The sequence below is a fragment of the Microcaecilia unicolor genome, chromosome 1 (genome assembly GCF_901765095.1).
Source record: "Microcaecilia unicolor chromosome 1, aMicUni1.1, whole genome shotgun sequence".
NCBI lineage: Eukaryota > Metazoa > Chordata > Amphibia > Gymnophiona > Siphonopidae > Microcaecilia > Microcaecilia unicolor.
This window is the reverse complement of record NC_044031.1, coordinates 384,419,070-384,435,236: the sequence shown is the minus strand read 5'-3', so window position 1 is coordinate 384,435,236 and position 16,167 is coordinate 384,419,070. Positions and strand designations below refer to the sequence as shown.

At 46.2% G+C, this 16,167-nt stretch overlaps 1 protein-coding gene across 1 annotated transcript in view; it reads left to right on the top strand.

Moving 5' to 3' along the window:
- Positions 1–3,261: 3,261 nt before the first annotated feature.
- The window catches only part of ADSL (adenylosuccinate lyase), a 163,636-nt gene continuing 150,730 nt past the window's right edge, over positions 3,262–16,167 (top strand). Inside the window, exon 1 of the mRNA XM_030210566.1 lies at positions 3,262–3,567. Coding sequence (XP_030066426.1) covers positions 3,349–3,567 — 219 coding nt within the window. The 5' untranslated portion in view covers positions 3,262–3,348. The remainder of the gene's footprint in view (positions 3,568–16,167) is intronic.

Genomic DNA, 16,167 nt, shown 5'->3' with positions numbered 1-16,167 from the left:
GAAGGCCACGATGACCACCATTACTTTAGAGAAGGTCCGCGGAGCAGTAGCCAACCCGAACGGGAGGGCTCTGAACTGGAAGTGTCGGCCAGTACTGCAAAACGCAAAAAGCGTTGATGAGGAGGCCAGATGGGAATATGCAAGTACGCGTCCTTGAAGTCCAAGGATGCCAGGAACTCTCCTGCCTACACTGCCGCTATAACAGAGCGGAGGGTCTCCATGCGAAAGTGCCGAACTTTCAAGGCCCAATGGACCCCTTGAGGTCGAGGATAGGCCGTACAGAACCTCCTTTCTTTGGAATCACAAAGAAAAAGGAGTAACGTCCCTTGCCAGGCTGATTCTCTGGCACCGGAACGACCGCCCCCAGGCGGAACAGATTGTCCAAGGTCTGCTGCACTGCCACAGCTTTGACCGGAGACTTGCAGGGAGAGAGTACAAACCCGTCTTTTAAGGGTCGGCAGAACTCTAGCTTGTAGCCGTCTCTGATGACTTCCAGCACTCAAGCATCTGAAGTTATTGTGGTCCACTCGCCCATAAACGAGGACAGCCGTCCTCCAATCTGCACTGAGGCGTGGACCAAGGCCCCGTCATTGGGTACCAGACCCTGGGGGAGGACCGGAGGGAGCACCTCCGGGACGGCGGTCTCTGCGAAAGGAATGCTGCTTGGGGGAGAAGTTCCTCTTGAAGGAAGAGAGGGCAGAGGAGCCCGACCTGCCCGGGCGGTACCGACGGGCTTCCTGAGCCCGTCCTCTGGAGGTACCAGGGCGAGTACTAGCCCGAGCCCTGACCTCTGGTAACTTCTTGCCCTTAGACATTCCGAGATCGGTCACGATTTTGTCCAGCTCGACCCCAAAGAGCAGCTTGCCTTTAAAAGGCAATCTAGCCAGGCGGGATTTAGAGGCATGGTCAGCAGACCAATGTTTCAGCCAAAGCCACCGCCGCGCAGAGATTGTCTGAGCCATGCCTTTAGCTGAGGCTCTCAAGACATCATACAGCAAGTCTGCCAAATAGGCTAAGCCCGATTCCAGGGCCGGCCAAACAGCCCTCAAGGAATGATCCGAGGGGGAAGCCCGCTGCACCATAGTCAGGCACGCCCTGGCCACATAGGAGCCGCAAACTGAGGCCTGCAAACTTAAAGCAGCCGCCTCAAAGGACGACCTTAAGGCCGCCTCCAATCCTCTGTCTTGGGCGTCCTTTAGGGCCGTACCACCTTCCACTGGTAACGCCGTTTTCTTAGTCACCGCAGTGATTAAAGAATCCACGGTAGGCCACAGAAAGGCCTCACGTTCACCTTCAGGCAAAGGATAGCGGCGGGACATAGCCCTAGCCACTTTAAGGCTCGCTTCCGGGACATCCCATTGAGCCGAAATTAAGGAGTGCATGGCATCATGCATGTGGAAGGTTCTAGGCGGGCGCTTCGTCCCCAGCATAATGGCAAAGCCAACAGGGGCTGAGGGAGAGACGTCCTGCGGAGAGGAAATCTTCAAAATGCCCATGGCCTGCAATAACAGGTTGGGCAAATCCTCTGAGCTAAAGAGCCGCTGCAGAGGGGTCATCCGCTCCATCCGAGCGGGGATCCGTCTCCTCCAAGGAATCCGCAAAGGACCGTTGGGAGACCTCAGACACGCTGCCCTCATCTACATCGGAGGAGACAAAGTCCTCCAAGGCCTGGGAATCAACCCGAGGGCGTTTACCTCTGGGAACCTCAACCTCTTTACCAGACGAGGGAGCAGGGGCAGCGTTTTGCATGAGGAAAGCCTGATGCAGCAGCAAAACAAACTCGGGGGAGAAACCCCCCCGACTGTGCACTTCCGCAGCCTGGGCAACAGCCCTAGACGCACCCTCCACCGGCGCTCGCAAGAGCGGGGGAGAGACATGCTGCGCATCCAAAATGGCGTCCGGCGCGACACTCCGCGAAGGAGCCGCGCGGGAAGAACGGCACTTAACTTTAGCCGCTTTGTGCCGTCGCCCAAATTAAGGGCGTTCATGGCATTAATGTCTCCAAACTCAAGGGCGGCCCACGAAGAAGCCGTCCGAGCCGCGTGGCCGGCCAAGATGGCGGAGGCGAGGAGCGGGGGATGGGCGTTTATGGCGGGAAAAACCGCCACGCCGGAGGAAGGACCGGGACATTCATCGGTCACGAAACTGTCACCCAACAAGGGCGAATCAGGCTGTAAGACCCCCGCATCCCCTCTAGAAGCGCTCAAGCGATCCGGGGAGCGACCCTTTGCGCCCTCGCCCTCCGACGCCATATGCCACGAGGAGAAGAATCGGGGAACCCCCTGCCCGCTATAAAAAGGTAAAAATTACCTGCTGTCCGCTCCGAGCTGTAACGAACTGGTGTCCCAGTGAGTAGCTGCAATGAACGTTTAAATAAACGTCTTTAAGGACGTTAAAAATTTTTTTTTTTTTTTTTTAAACGGAGCCAGCGGGAGGGGGGGAGAAAAGGAGGGACCTGGCACCACCAGATTTGCACTTGCTCAAAAGAGCCCTCAACCCCAGGCACTCAACAAAACCTAAAAATTAGGCTTGGAGGCCTAGCCAGAGCTGCTGCTGTGTGTGACCACCACCTGCTGAGATAGAGAACATACTGAGGAGTTTCGGGCAGCACATGACCACATATAGGGAGGCAAAAGTTTGCTCTCTATCTCCACCTGCTGGTAGATGGACACAACCCACCAGTCTATGGATTGATCAGCTTGATGATATGGAATGTTAAATCTTGATGTGATATTAAGTATTGTGTATACTTTGGTGTGGTATGGTTTTTTTTTCACATCTGATTAAAAAAGGTTTTGTTTTGTTATCAATCAAATCAAATTACAGAATACAGGATTATTTGGTCCATTGATTTTTCCGGTGGTTGTGGAGTTTAGTGCTTGTTTGCTGTTTTGGGTAGGGTTACCATATGGCTCCAGAAAAAGGATCTTGCCAGGTACTTGACCTGGATTGGCCACTGTTGGAAACAGGATGCTGGGCTTGATGGACCTTCGCTCGGTCTGACTCTGTGCAAGTCAGGACTCCAAAAGCGAAACGGGAGCAAGCACCAAACTCCACAACCACTGGAAAAATCAATGTGCCAACTAATCCTGTATTCTGTAATTTGATTTTATTGATAACAAACAAACAAACAAACAAACAAACAGTTTAATAGTGATTTGGCAAAACTAAAGTATAGCGATTGTCAGGCGTAACCAGCGGTCTATGCCCGATGCGGCCGCGCCTCCGTCCCACGTGCTAGCAAACGTGCGCACGCGCCACAAGTCCACGGCACCGCTGAGGCTTCAGGGGGGTGCGAATGTGTGCTCACACTGGCAGGCTGCCTGTCTCTCTCTCCACGCAGTGAGTATGGCGGCGGGTGGCCCAGACCCTTATGAGACCGAAGCCCCAATGGTTAGTAGTCCTGCCACGTCTGGTTCTACTGCCGGACCGGGCGAGGAGTTCAATCGCTACCGCTCGCCCCTGGTCTCGCGCTATGCCAGTCGCGAGATGGCCTTCAACTTCAGCGAGAGGAAGAAGTTTTGCACATGGCGAACGCTCTGGCTGCTCCTGGCCCGGGCCCAGAAGGTATGGACGTATAGGCGGCGGCACTTCATAATTCATGCGCCCGCGTCTTTCTTGTGACGTCACCGGATAACGTCCCGAAAGAAAGCTTTGATCTGATTGGTTGCTGGGTTTTTCTGTCATTTTTTTCCCTCCGGGGCTTTCAATCATGAAACTTCCTTGTGTCAAGTACTGGTGTGACGTGATGAATCATTTAAACAAGTGGCCCATGGAATGCTTTACAATCGTTTTGTACAATTCTATGTGTCCGTGTTGGGGCCAGGGGCAGTTGGGGGGTGGAGTAATTTGCGGAGTCACGGGACAGTTGGAGTTTGGGGAGGCGTTGGAGTAGGGGTAGATTTTGGCGCGGAGGGGGCAGGTGGGGTAATTTTTGGGGAATGAGGGCAATTTGTGGAGTTGGGGTGTTGAGGCAGTTGTAGCAGGAGTTAATTCTAGAGGGTGTGGAAGCGTCAGGGTGTAGTTTTGGTGATTGGGTGCAATTTGTGGTATGGTGGGGCAGTTGAAGTTTTTTTTTTTTTTTGGGGGGGGGGGGGGGGTTAGTGTAGGTGGGACAGTTGTAGTTGGGGGTAGAGTACAGTTTGGTGGGTTGGCAGAGTAGAGAACTGGGCCATGGAGTTTGAAAGGAGGAATTCAGTAACTGCTATGTTTCCAGCTTGTGTAAGTTTCTATGTAAGGTTGGCAGAAAAGCACAAGGAGACATCAGATAGGTACATTATTAAATAAACCTGACCGTGTTTCGGTAAGCTGCCTGCAACTTATGCAGAAACAAATGTATCAATCGTTTACTAGAGAGATATAATCTGACTTTGTAGACAAAAACAATCTTAAACGGAGAAGATGCCTCTGACGCAAAACAAAACGATGCCATGAAAGCGCTTCCGCATAATGTAAACTTACTGCACTCAGCAAACTGGTGCTGTTGGGTAAACTCTGTCCTAGGCAGTGTTTCTCATGTATCAGTGGTTGCCATCCTGCTCTATATTTTCAGTACCAGCAGTGCTGCCAGATGGTGAACATTTTTCCAGCCCAAAAATAACACAATATAAATATTAATAAGGTCAATATGAATAATAAAGTAGTCGTAATCAGCAGCATAATCAGAATCGTAATCAGCAGCACCCATTATTAGCACAATCAGCACCATAATCACAGCAACATCGTAATCATAATTAGAAATTCATAATCCCATCCACCCACTGCAAACCATCTCTCTCTTTTGATCTAGGCACAGGAAAAAAAAAGATTTTACATGCTGCCAGGTTTCAACCTAAATCATGTTTAATGTGGGATATAAATATTATAAATAAGTAAATAGAAAAACGAATTGTTGAGCATCTGATTCTAATAACGTGATGTCTGTTTTAGTGGCCCTTTACCAGGAGAAAAAAAAATCTCTGCATGAATATGACGTGGGTTTCCCTATAATAAGCCCCACCAAATAACACACTGATTACGATTTATAACAAATTACTACTCTACCTATGAAAAGTTATTCAGTTGTTATGCTTTCTCTGTGTACACCCGTATGCTGCACAAGATGGCATGGTTGAAAGTATAAGTGAGATTAAATAAAAATGCTACCAATAATAAAGCATGACAATGTGGATGCAGCAGCTTGAAGCTGGGCTGATTCCCCCTCCGCCCAGGCTCCCTCCCCCTATCTTGGACTCACTGCGCTGTCTTCTGTCTCCTGTCTGGTGGCGGCCGCAGGTCTCCCTCTCCTGATGATCTGCTCTCTGACTCAGCAGATCAGGAGGGGAGCCAACACTGTCTGTGACCGACGCAGTCACCTCGCCTCTGGCTGAGAAGTACGCCCGGCGTGTGGCACATCAGTCACTCCCAGAGAGTTGAGACGAGAGAGGAAAAAAAAAGGCACGCGTGGGTAGTACTTTAAACAGGTCCAGATCTCACCTCCCGTTGGTTAAGGAGCAGCCAACCTGCGTCTGCTGGGATGAAAAATCTCCCAAACCGCGACAAAAATAACCCAAAAAGCCGCAACTTGTGGACTTAAAAACCCTGCAGAGAGGAGCTGGAAATAGCCCAGATCTGTGGTCTTACTGCAGAATTGGCAATTTTAAATACCAGTTGATCCAGTCTGTTTTATCTCACTGCCTTCAGGGCTGTTGCAAGGGGTGGGCAATCAGGAGACTGGCATATTGCCCATTTGAGTCAGTCTCAGAGTGTAGGCACACGAGCCTAAAAAGGAAGTGGAGGGAACCATTGAAAGCACCCTTTGCCAGGGACTGCCTGAGGGTATCTGATACCCTAGGCTGGGGGTGTCCAACCTTGGCCCTCATCCCAGTCGGGTTTTTAGGATTTCCCCAATGAATATGCATGAGCTCTATTTGAATATAATGGAGACAATGCATGTAGATAGATCTCATACATATTGGGAAAATCCTGAAAACCTGACTGGGCTGAGGGCCAAGGTTGGATACCCTGCCGTAGGAAAACCTAGCTCTTTTTTGTTGTTTTTTTTAATTATCTGGGTTATCTTTCTGATGTACTAGTTATTATCATTTTTTTTTTCAGTGCTCTTCTCAAAGTTGTTTGTTACAACTTCCTTCACTTCAGGCAATTAAATTAACAACTACAAGGAAGAGAGCTTTGAGTAGTATGGAACTTTCATTGTGGAATACATTGCTGCCTAACATTAGTAGCATGACCAGTTGTTTAGGATTTCGTAAATTGCTGAAAACTTGGATGTTTGAAACTCATTTTCATTACTCAGTGGTATGACTGCCATCATGTTTTGTATAGTGCTGCTTTATTTAATTAATGTTTTATAGCTTATTCGATTTATGTGCTTTATATTTAATATACAAGACTAAAACGTTTGTATTAAGTGGTATATCAAGCTAATAAATCCAATTTAGCTGTGCATTCCCCTTCCCCCCCCACCAAGGTGGCTGAAGGCCTCATAGTCCAGCGTTTCCTCTTCCCTTGTCTTCACTGCGCCTATAGTCCAACATCTCATGCCATCAGGTGGCCAGCTTTTCCTGTTCCCCCTTTGTGGTCAGGAATTCCCTTATTCCCTCCCCTCTAACCCCCCCTCCAGTGGCCAGCATATCCCTTCTCTGAGCTGTGCCATGTCCAGCATCTTCCTTCTGTTCCCATCCCCAGGCCCTGTCATGCCTGCTACTGCTGTCTGATGCTGAGGTTGCAGAAGTAACTGGGCATGGTTTGGGTACTTGACCAGGTTCATGCTCAAGTACTGCTGTGACTCTCCCCCCACCCCTCCCGCCCCCCATGCAAACTTCTATTGGTGGGAAAGGGGGATAGGCCTGTTCTTTTATAGGTCCCACACTGTGCTTTGCCACATTGGAGCTTCTGGTCTGGTTTGAAATGAAGTGAGGCAGCAGACTTGGCTCAGCAAGGGGAGAGGGGGGAAATCAGCACTGCCACCTCATATTGTGCTGCCCTAGGTGGACGTCTGTTTTGCCTAGTGGTAGAGCCGGTCCTGAGCTTTACCTAGGACATTGTTTTGCCCAGCAGCTGCTGCCTGCACGGTGTTTGTAGCCCTGCTTTTCAGGACACCAGAACTGTGTCTGTGCATATAGTAGGGTAAAACTAGGACTTGATCAACCTGCCCTGAAAATCTGGAGCCAGTTGACAAGCCTTCATGTGCCATTTTTCAGTTCTAGTCTTAATTACTGTGCCTTTTGAATGTTGAAATTGTTACTGTTTTCTGTGGGCAGCCATGGTTAGATGAGTGCTACATTCCCTCAACCCTGTCCTCAGGGTATACCTACCTAGTCTGGTTTTCAGAATATCCACAATTACTATGTGAATATGCAAAGTTCATATATGTATATATTCATTGTGTATATCCTGAAAGTCAGACTGGCTAGGTGTATTCCAAGGACCACTGTCATAAAACAATCAGTTCTAGAAAGTTAGAAGGGAGTTTGCAGCAAAACTTCTGGGAGTGCAGATAAAATGTGTCCCTGCCTGCAGATCTTCAGAATCAACAAGGAAAAAGTAAACTTTCCCCAGGGAGTGATGTGGAGTGGAGGAGCCTAATGATTAATTAGTGCAGTGGACTGAGAACCGTATGACTTTGGGCAAGTCACTTAACTCACCATTGCCCCAGGTGCAAAAACTTAGGCTCCTGTTTACAAAGCCGTGTTGTACTGCTGACACGTATACAATAGGTAAATTGTTTTAGTTGTAGCACAGAAGAAAGTGTATCATATGCATGACCCATACATCCTGATGAATATATATTACTGCTGCCACATCTGCTTCTATTTGCTACAGGAAATGGGGATTAGTTACATAGAAACAGATTCTGATGATTGATCTTGCATGTGTTTGCACTGTGGAATTCATTAATCTCATTACTAACCTGTATTACCAAATACGCTAATGCACATTATTTAACACAAGCCCCATTAATGTGGATTAGTGAAAACCTATGTAAGGGATGCAGGAGTTCAGGCCTGTAGTGCTGTTAACAGGTCAGGTTTTCAGGATATCCCTAATGAACATGCATGAATGAGATATGCATGCCTACTGCCTCCATTGTGTGCATTTCTCCTTCATGCATATTCATTAGGGATATCCTGAAAACCTGACCTGTTTACAGCACTCCAGGTCTGAACTCCTGCATCTGTGCATTCTGAAAAAATATTTTGGGACAAATACTTATTTTAAAGAAGATTAGTTGAATGAGTAAGAAGAACATAAGAATAGCCATGCTGAGTCAGATAAAGGTCCTCTTCCCACTTGTTTGTTTACACCTTCAAGAGTCTCTTAAATTGGTAAGGCTTGAATTTTCTGAACCTATGCTGACTCATTCCCATTAGCTGTGGCTGTATATATAGTCAGCAATTTTGTTTTTTTAGTATAGCTTTGACCACTTTACATAGTGCTGACAACAGACTTGTTGGTCTATAGTTTTCCTGGATTATTTCTGGAGCCCTTTTTAAAAACTGGCATTAGATTGATCATCCTCTAATCTTTATGTATCGTGGCTTTTTTGAAAGATTGCTAACCTGTCACTACTGATCTGTATTCTATCTCATAGGACTTTTGTGAAATGAGTAACATTTATTTATTTAAAAGATTTATTGGCCGCACAATCCCATAGTACTCAGCGGAGAACAAATTAATATCCATAATGAAAATACAAAACACCTCAAAAACATAAAATACAAAACATGCCCCACTTCACTAAAAACTATCACATCACTGTGTCTTACAGAAATAATTTCACTCAATTTGAGTGAAGAACCTCACAAAAAACTAAATCATTCATGAATTACCCTTCAGTGCACATCCAAATGCATGCTGAAACAAAAAAGTTTTAAAATTACATTAAACTCAGTACAGTTCTGTAGATCTCTCAGTGAGGAAGGCAATTCCAGAGTTTTGGTCCCATAACCTTGAACATTGTGGCCTGATATTCTACAAGTCTAATATGCTTAAAAGTTAGTATTTCTGGGGGGCGTTCCAAGATGGTGACCTGAACGCCGCTGTTGAGACCGGTCTGAGAAGCGCTGGAAGAAAAAAATTTCCTACAATGCCACATACTAAGCGTAAAGGAGCGGTGAGGACCCAGCTGCCGAGGGCACTTATTTCAACTCCAGACCAGCAGACTCTCGACCGTTTTATACAGAGAACCATGCAGGAGTCCGGTTTGGCAAGTCCGCTGTTGAGCCGAGACGAAGGAGCGTCGGAGCTTCTTGGACGAGAGGTTTCCCTCACGCCGCCAGAGTTGGTAGAGCCTCCCTGCCCAGCGAAGGTCAGAGGTGAGGAAACCCCGTTTGTTCCGGAAGGCGCTGCTAGCGGCGTTTCGATCGGCGGATCACCCCAAGACCTAAGCGGGGAAGATTTGATATCGAGGGAAGACCCAGGAGAGGTGACTCTTACGGAGGTTTGGAAAGCGGTTCAAGGTTTGACCGTGGCAGTGACTAAGTCTATCAACGAGATTACAACGGTTGTAAGTAAGTTAGAAAAAAATTGATGCCTCACTTGAAAAAGTTAAAAAAGATGCGTCTGAACAGGCTCAGCAAAACCAAATTGTGGCTAATGAATTAAAATCTTCAGTAGACGCATTGATAAAAGATAAACAAATAACTCAGCGAAAAATTGAACAAATGGAGAACTATAATCATCATTTAAACTTGAGGTTCCTGAATTTTCCTATTTCATCACTATTAAAATCAAGCGATTTATTTAGAATGTACCTTCAGGAAATTTTACAGATAGATTCTTCTAATATGCCCCCATATAATAAGATGTATTATTTGCCTTTAAAAGACTCTGTAAAGAAGGTACAAGGAGAAAAGCAGGAGCCTCAGAATTTAACTGCATTCTTAGAAGAATCGGATGTTAAAATAACTAATCGTGGTACTTTAATTGTTCAATTTGTTTTTGAACAAGATTTAAATCAGGTCTTGAAGCTTTATTTTAAAAATTCATCAAAATTGTTTCATGGACAAAAAGTTTGGGTTTACCCTGACGTTGTGAAAGCAACGCAAGAGAGGAGGAAACAATTTTTGGACTTAAGAAATGAGACCAGAGCCTTAGGGGCGACATATATGTTAGCATATCCATGTAAGTGTAGGATCAATTTTCAAGGAACTAAATATGTGTTTTATGACCCATCACAGCTACGGACATTCTTGGACTTGAAGAACCTAAGTAAATGCAATATAGAAACAACTTTACCAACTAAAGAATAATAGTTATGGTTCCAGGTTAAGCCGATTTATTTTAAATATTGAGGTTAATTTCTCCACTTAAATACCTGTCGCCCCCCTCTAACCACATAATTGAGGTCTAAGGAAGATATAAAGTGTTTCTTTGAATGGATAGTGATGTATATTACTGCTATGTAATTTTAGCAGGGTTGGATCTGTTTTTCCTTTGCAAGTGGATGTTAACTTGTAAAATAAATTTAATAAACAAATTAAAAAAAAAAGTTAGTATTTCTATTAAATTCAAATTTTTTGCTTTTGAGTATGTCAGTTTGAGCTACTTCATCCTCTAGACCAGTGGTTCTCAACCAGTGTGTCATCAGGCGCTGGGAAGTTTTATCATCAAAAATTTGACACAGCAAGCCTGTGCTTTCCTTAATTACTAACTGCTGTGCGAGACTAGAGAGCTAGGGAGTCAGATATTTAAAATCCCCATAACCAGTCCCTTTCTGCTTCCTCACCTCTACCCTTCCAAGGGTCACTTCTGCCACCAGCCCCAACTGGAAATCTGCAGGTCTGCTGTTCCCCCTCCCCCATTTCCTTCAGTCATCACCACCGCTGGGTCCTGCACCTATCTCTGCTGCAGCCATCATAATTGTAGCCACCAACTTTGGCTAGAAATACTGCATTCTGTACCCTCTGTTGTGGTACAGTCGCCACTACCAGGTAGGCCCTGTAATGGGGATTCCTATTTTGGAGGTGGAGAAGAAGATGGCCAAGGAGACTCCCCTTCACTCCAGTGAGTGGAGGAGTAGCCTAATGGTTAGTGCAGTGGACTTTGATACTGGGGAACTGAGTTCAATTCCCACTGCAGCTCCTTGTGACTCTGGGCAAATCACTTAAACCTCCATTGCCCCTGGTACAAAATAAGTACCTGAATATATGTAAACTGCTTTGAATGTCATCATTGGCCCATTTTATATATTTTCTTTACATGAATAAAGAGTGCAAACTTCATTCAAAAAATTCTTAAACTCATCAATTCTTAAATAGTATTTAGTACTTAGCTTTAATCAGCCCATGGTCTGGAAAATCTGTCGGATTACGGTGCTACTGATGGTCCTAAAAATGTTTTTAGGCAGTGATCTGACTTAAAGTGAATGTTTTATATAGACTGAAGACTGAAGTACTGGTTGATTGAATGTAAGCTTAAATAACAAGCCAGAAGGTTTTTACTGGAATTCATTGTATAGAACACTAGCTTAAGTCTGCAGTCTTGCATCTAACTTTGGTGCTAGCATTTGTGAATGCTCACATCCAAAGTCCCAGCAGTTAGACACAGTAATGATAGTAGTATATAACCTTGTGAATATGCCCCCGATCTGCCCATGTCCTCTTTGCAGTTGAATGCGATTAAAATTAGGCATGGAGGTTATAGAATATGGTGTAAGGCATTTCCACTTGTAACTACTAATTGGCTCCAATTAATGTGTGCTAAGATTAATTGATTTAGTGCCAATTGAGCCAATTAACCTATTAAGTTACCCATAGAATTCTGCATCTAACTATGGGTGTCATCTATAGAATCTGGGGGTTTGTCCTGTCATCTCTGTGATCATAGAGGCTGGAGATGGTGAGTTTTAAAAGGAGGACTAGAGGGGGAGGGGTATTGAAAGGGGAAAGCATAGGGGTATGGAGTCTGAGTGGGTGAGACTTGGTGTTAGAAGAGATGAGCCTGGTTCATTTGTGTTCCTACAATAGAGGAACCCTATTTTGGGGTTGACAAGTGGCCTCCCTGAAAAAATGGTTTTCAGGATTGAGATTGGTTGGGCATGAGGAAAAACAGGTACTCAGGGGTTGGGTGAGGATTCAGGGAATAGGTGAGAGTATGGTTAATTAGTTATTGAATAGGGACTTGAGGATGGTGGTAGTAAGGGCAAGCAGCTGGGTGGGAGTATGTGTAGGGATTTGTTAAATAGGATAGGGTGTATAGGAGCAGGGGATAGAATGGTAGAGGGAGGTTAAGAGATGATGTGAAACTGTGGAGGTGCTGGAAAAGGGCTGAGACTGAGGAAAGGAGAGCCAGAAAATGGAAAAATTGAGTTGCTGGAGAGAAGGTAAAAGGGAGTATGGAAACCTAAATGTGGGTAACTGACAGAAGAAAGGACTGGAGGTCAGGGAGGAGATGAGTGACAGGGAAGGAGATGGTGCTGATAATTGAATAAGAGGCAGAGGAAGCTAGATTAGTGCTGGGTGTCACGGAAGTTGAGCCCTTGGGCCGCAGCCGAGTTGACACTCTCTAACTAGCCCAAAGGCTAGGAAGGCCCCAATTAGCAGCAGGCAAGTCATGTGCAGGCTAGGACCAGGGCAGCCAAATCTATAGGTTCACCAGTAGAGTAGAGAGTACTGCAACAGAGGCCTCAGTAGGCAAGCTGGTCCAGATACCAACAATGGTATTGAAGAGAGTCAAGACAGTCCTGGGGGTTGGGTCTGGCTGCGTAGAGGAGACAAGCCAAGATCAAAGCTGAGGTCAGTCCAAGGAAGGGAGCAGAAACAAGGCTGAAGGGACATACTGGAAAAGTGTCAGGCAGATGGGGGAGATGTACTGGAACCAAGGCAGGAAGACTGGGGCGGTGTACAGGATCCAAGACAGAAGGCGGTTCTTAGAAAAACCTTTGGGGGCTTCACGAAGCAAGAACCCTAGAACAGGGCTAAGTAGGTAACAGACAGGAACACAGGGATGGAACAAGGCAGAAACTCAGGAACTGGACAAAGCAGGAACTCAGGAACAAGTGAAGCAAATCATCACAGGCAGAGCAGAAGAGCCCCAGGTTCCTTTATAAGGTCCTAGCTTCATGATGTCATCACCCGGCGTTCTGGACAGATCCTGCCGCTGGCCCTTCAAAGAGAATTATTCATCGTGGATGTGCCTAAGGAAGCCAGCATTGGCCTGTGCTGGGGATGTAGCACAGGAGCGGTCTGCTCGATCGGTGGAGAACCCCAGAATGCCAGGGTTGGCTGCGAAGATGGCCTGCCATGTTGGATCGCCGGAAGCCCCCTGGAATCCAAGGAGCCCGACCTCCAGTGGAAGGGGCGTGGGGCACGGCCGTGGCCATGACACGGGACTAGATGAGGGTTGAAAATTGTGTTTATTTATTTATTACATTTGTACCCCGCTCTTTCCCACATACAGCAGGTCCAGTGCGGCTTACATAGTAAAAGAAAGCATCTTACATGGTAAAGAATACAGTAAAAAACAAATCGACTAAAAGGCAGAAGGGAAGCAGAAGGTTTGAGAGAAAATCTGAGGGGCAGAGAGAATGGGTTGAGTGGGAAGGAGGGGACAAGGGAGATGAAGGGCAAGTAAGTAGGCAAGAGTTCAGGGAGATTGAGGACTGGGGGGTGGAGAGGCAAAAATCTAGCTATAAGTGGATAGAGAGGCACAGAAGAGATGTTTTGGCTTTGTTCATACAGTGGGGGAAATAAGTATTTGATCCCTTGCTGATTTTGTAAGTTTGCCCACTGACAAAGACATGAGCAGCCCATAATTGAAGGGTAGGTTATTGGTAACAGTGAGAGATAGCACATCACAAATTAAATCCGGAAAATCACATTGTGGAAAGTATATGAATTTATTTGCATTCTGCAGAGGGAAATAAGTATTTGATCCCCCACCAACCAGTAAGAGATCTGGCCCCTACAGACCAGGTAGATGCTCCAAATCAACTCGTTACCTGCATGACAGACAGCTGTCGGCAATGGTCACCTGTATGAAAGACACCTGTCCACAGACTCAGTGAATCAGTCAGACTCTAACCTCTACAAAATGGCCAAGAGCAAGGAGCTGTCTAAGGATGTCAGGGACAAGATCATACACCTGCACAAGGCTGGAATGGGCTACAAAACCATCAGTAAGACGCTGGGCAAGAAGGAGACAACTGTTGGTGCCATAGTAAGAAAATGGAAGAAGTACAAAATGACTGTCAATCGACAAAGATCTGGGGCTCCACGCAAAATCTCACCTCGTGGGGTATCCTTGATCATGAGGAAGGTTAGAAATCAGCCTACAACTACAAGGGGGGAACTTGTCAATGATCTCAAGGCAGCTGGGACCACTGTCACCACGAAAACCATTGGTAACACATTACGACATAACGGATTGCAATCCTGCAGTGCCCGCAAGGTCCCCCTGCTCCGGAAGGCACATGTGACGGCCCGTCTGAAGTTTGCCAGTGAACACCTGGATGATGCCGAGAGTGATTGGGAGAAGGTGCTGTGGTCAGATGAGACAAAAATTGAGCTCTTTGGCATGAACTCAACTCGCCGTGTTTGGAGGAAGAGAAATGCTGCCTATGACCCAAAGAACACCGTCCCCACTGTCAAGCATGGAGGTGGAAATGTTATGTTTTGGGGGTGTTTCTCTGCTAAGGGCACAGGACTACTTCACCGCATCAATGGGAGAATGGATGGGGCCATGTACCGTACAATTCTGAGTGACAACCTCCTTCCCTCCGCCAGGGCCTTAAAAATGGGTCGTGGCTGGGTCTTCCAGCACGACAATGACCCAAAACATACAGCCAAGGCAACAAAGGAGTGGCTCAGGAAGAAGCACATTAGGGTCATGGAGTGGCCTAGCCAGTCACCAGACCTTAATCCCATTGAAAACTTATGGAGGGAGCTGAAGCTGCGAGTTGCCAAGCGACAGCCCAGAACTCTTAATGATTTAGAGATGATCTGCAAAGAGGAGTGGACCAAAATTCCTCCTGACATGTGTGCAAACCTCATCATCAACTACAGAAGACGTCTGACCGCTGTGCTTGCCAACAAGGGTTTTGCCACCAAGTATTAGGTCTTGTTTGCCAGAGGGATTAAATACTTATTTCCCTCTGCAGAATGCAAATAAATTCATATACTTTCCACAATGTGATTTTCCGGATTTAATTTGTGATGTGCTATCTCTCACTGTTACCAATAACCTACCCTTCAATTATGGGCTGCTCATGTCTTTGTCAGTGGGCAAACTTACAAAATCAGCAAGGGATCAAATACTTATTTCCCCCACTGTATCTCTGTTGTGTTAAAGTAAAAAAAAAAAAAAAACCCCACAAAACTATTTTTAGTTTAAGGGGCCTTTTACTAAGGTGTGCTAGAGTTTTTAGTGTGAATTAAAAATGGTAGCGCACCTAGTAAAACACCCCAAATGATTTTAAAAAATCTATGTTATTTAAATACTAGTAAAAAAGGCCCGTTTCTGACACATATGAAACGGGCGCTAGCAAGGTTTTCCTCATAATGTGTATGTTTTGGAGAGTGTATGTGAGAGTGACTGTGTGTGATAGAGAGAGTGAAAGTGTGAGTGTGTGTGAGAGAGAGAGTGAGTCTGGGTGTGAGCGTGTCTGTGAGAGAGTGTGTGTGTGAGAATGAGAGTGTGTGCAATTGCGTATGGGAGACACAGTGTGATAGAGAGAGAGAGAGTGTGTTTCACACAGATACAGTGTGTGCGTGAATGAGAGTGTGTGTGAGGCACAGATTGTCTGTGAGACTGAGTGTATGAGACCAAGCGAGTATGTAAGTGACTGTGTGACACATAGAGAGTGAATGTGATACAATGTGAGACATAGAGTGTATGAGAGTGAGAGACAGAAACACATTGTCTGTGAGAGAGAGAGTGTATGTGTGTGTGACAGAGATACCTCCCTCCCTCCCTCCCTCTCTCTCTATGGTGTCAGGCCCCCCTCTTTCTCTGGTGTCTGAGATTGCTGCCACTGCACCTAAGCAATTGGTGTGCTGGAGGAGAGGAAGAGAGAGAGAGAGTGTGTGTGTGGGATGGGGGGGGATGTGTTGGAGGGGTTCAGCTTGGAAGAAGAGGGGTGTGGGGGATTCTGGATGCGCTGCCAGATGAACGTAAGTGAGTATGTGTGTGTGTGGGGGGGGGGGGTTCAGGAAGCAATGGCAGATG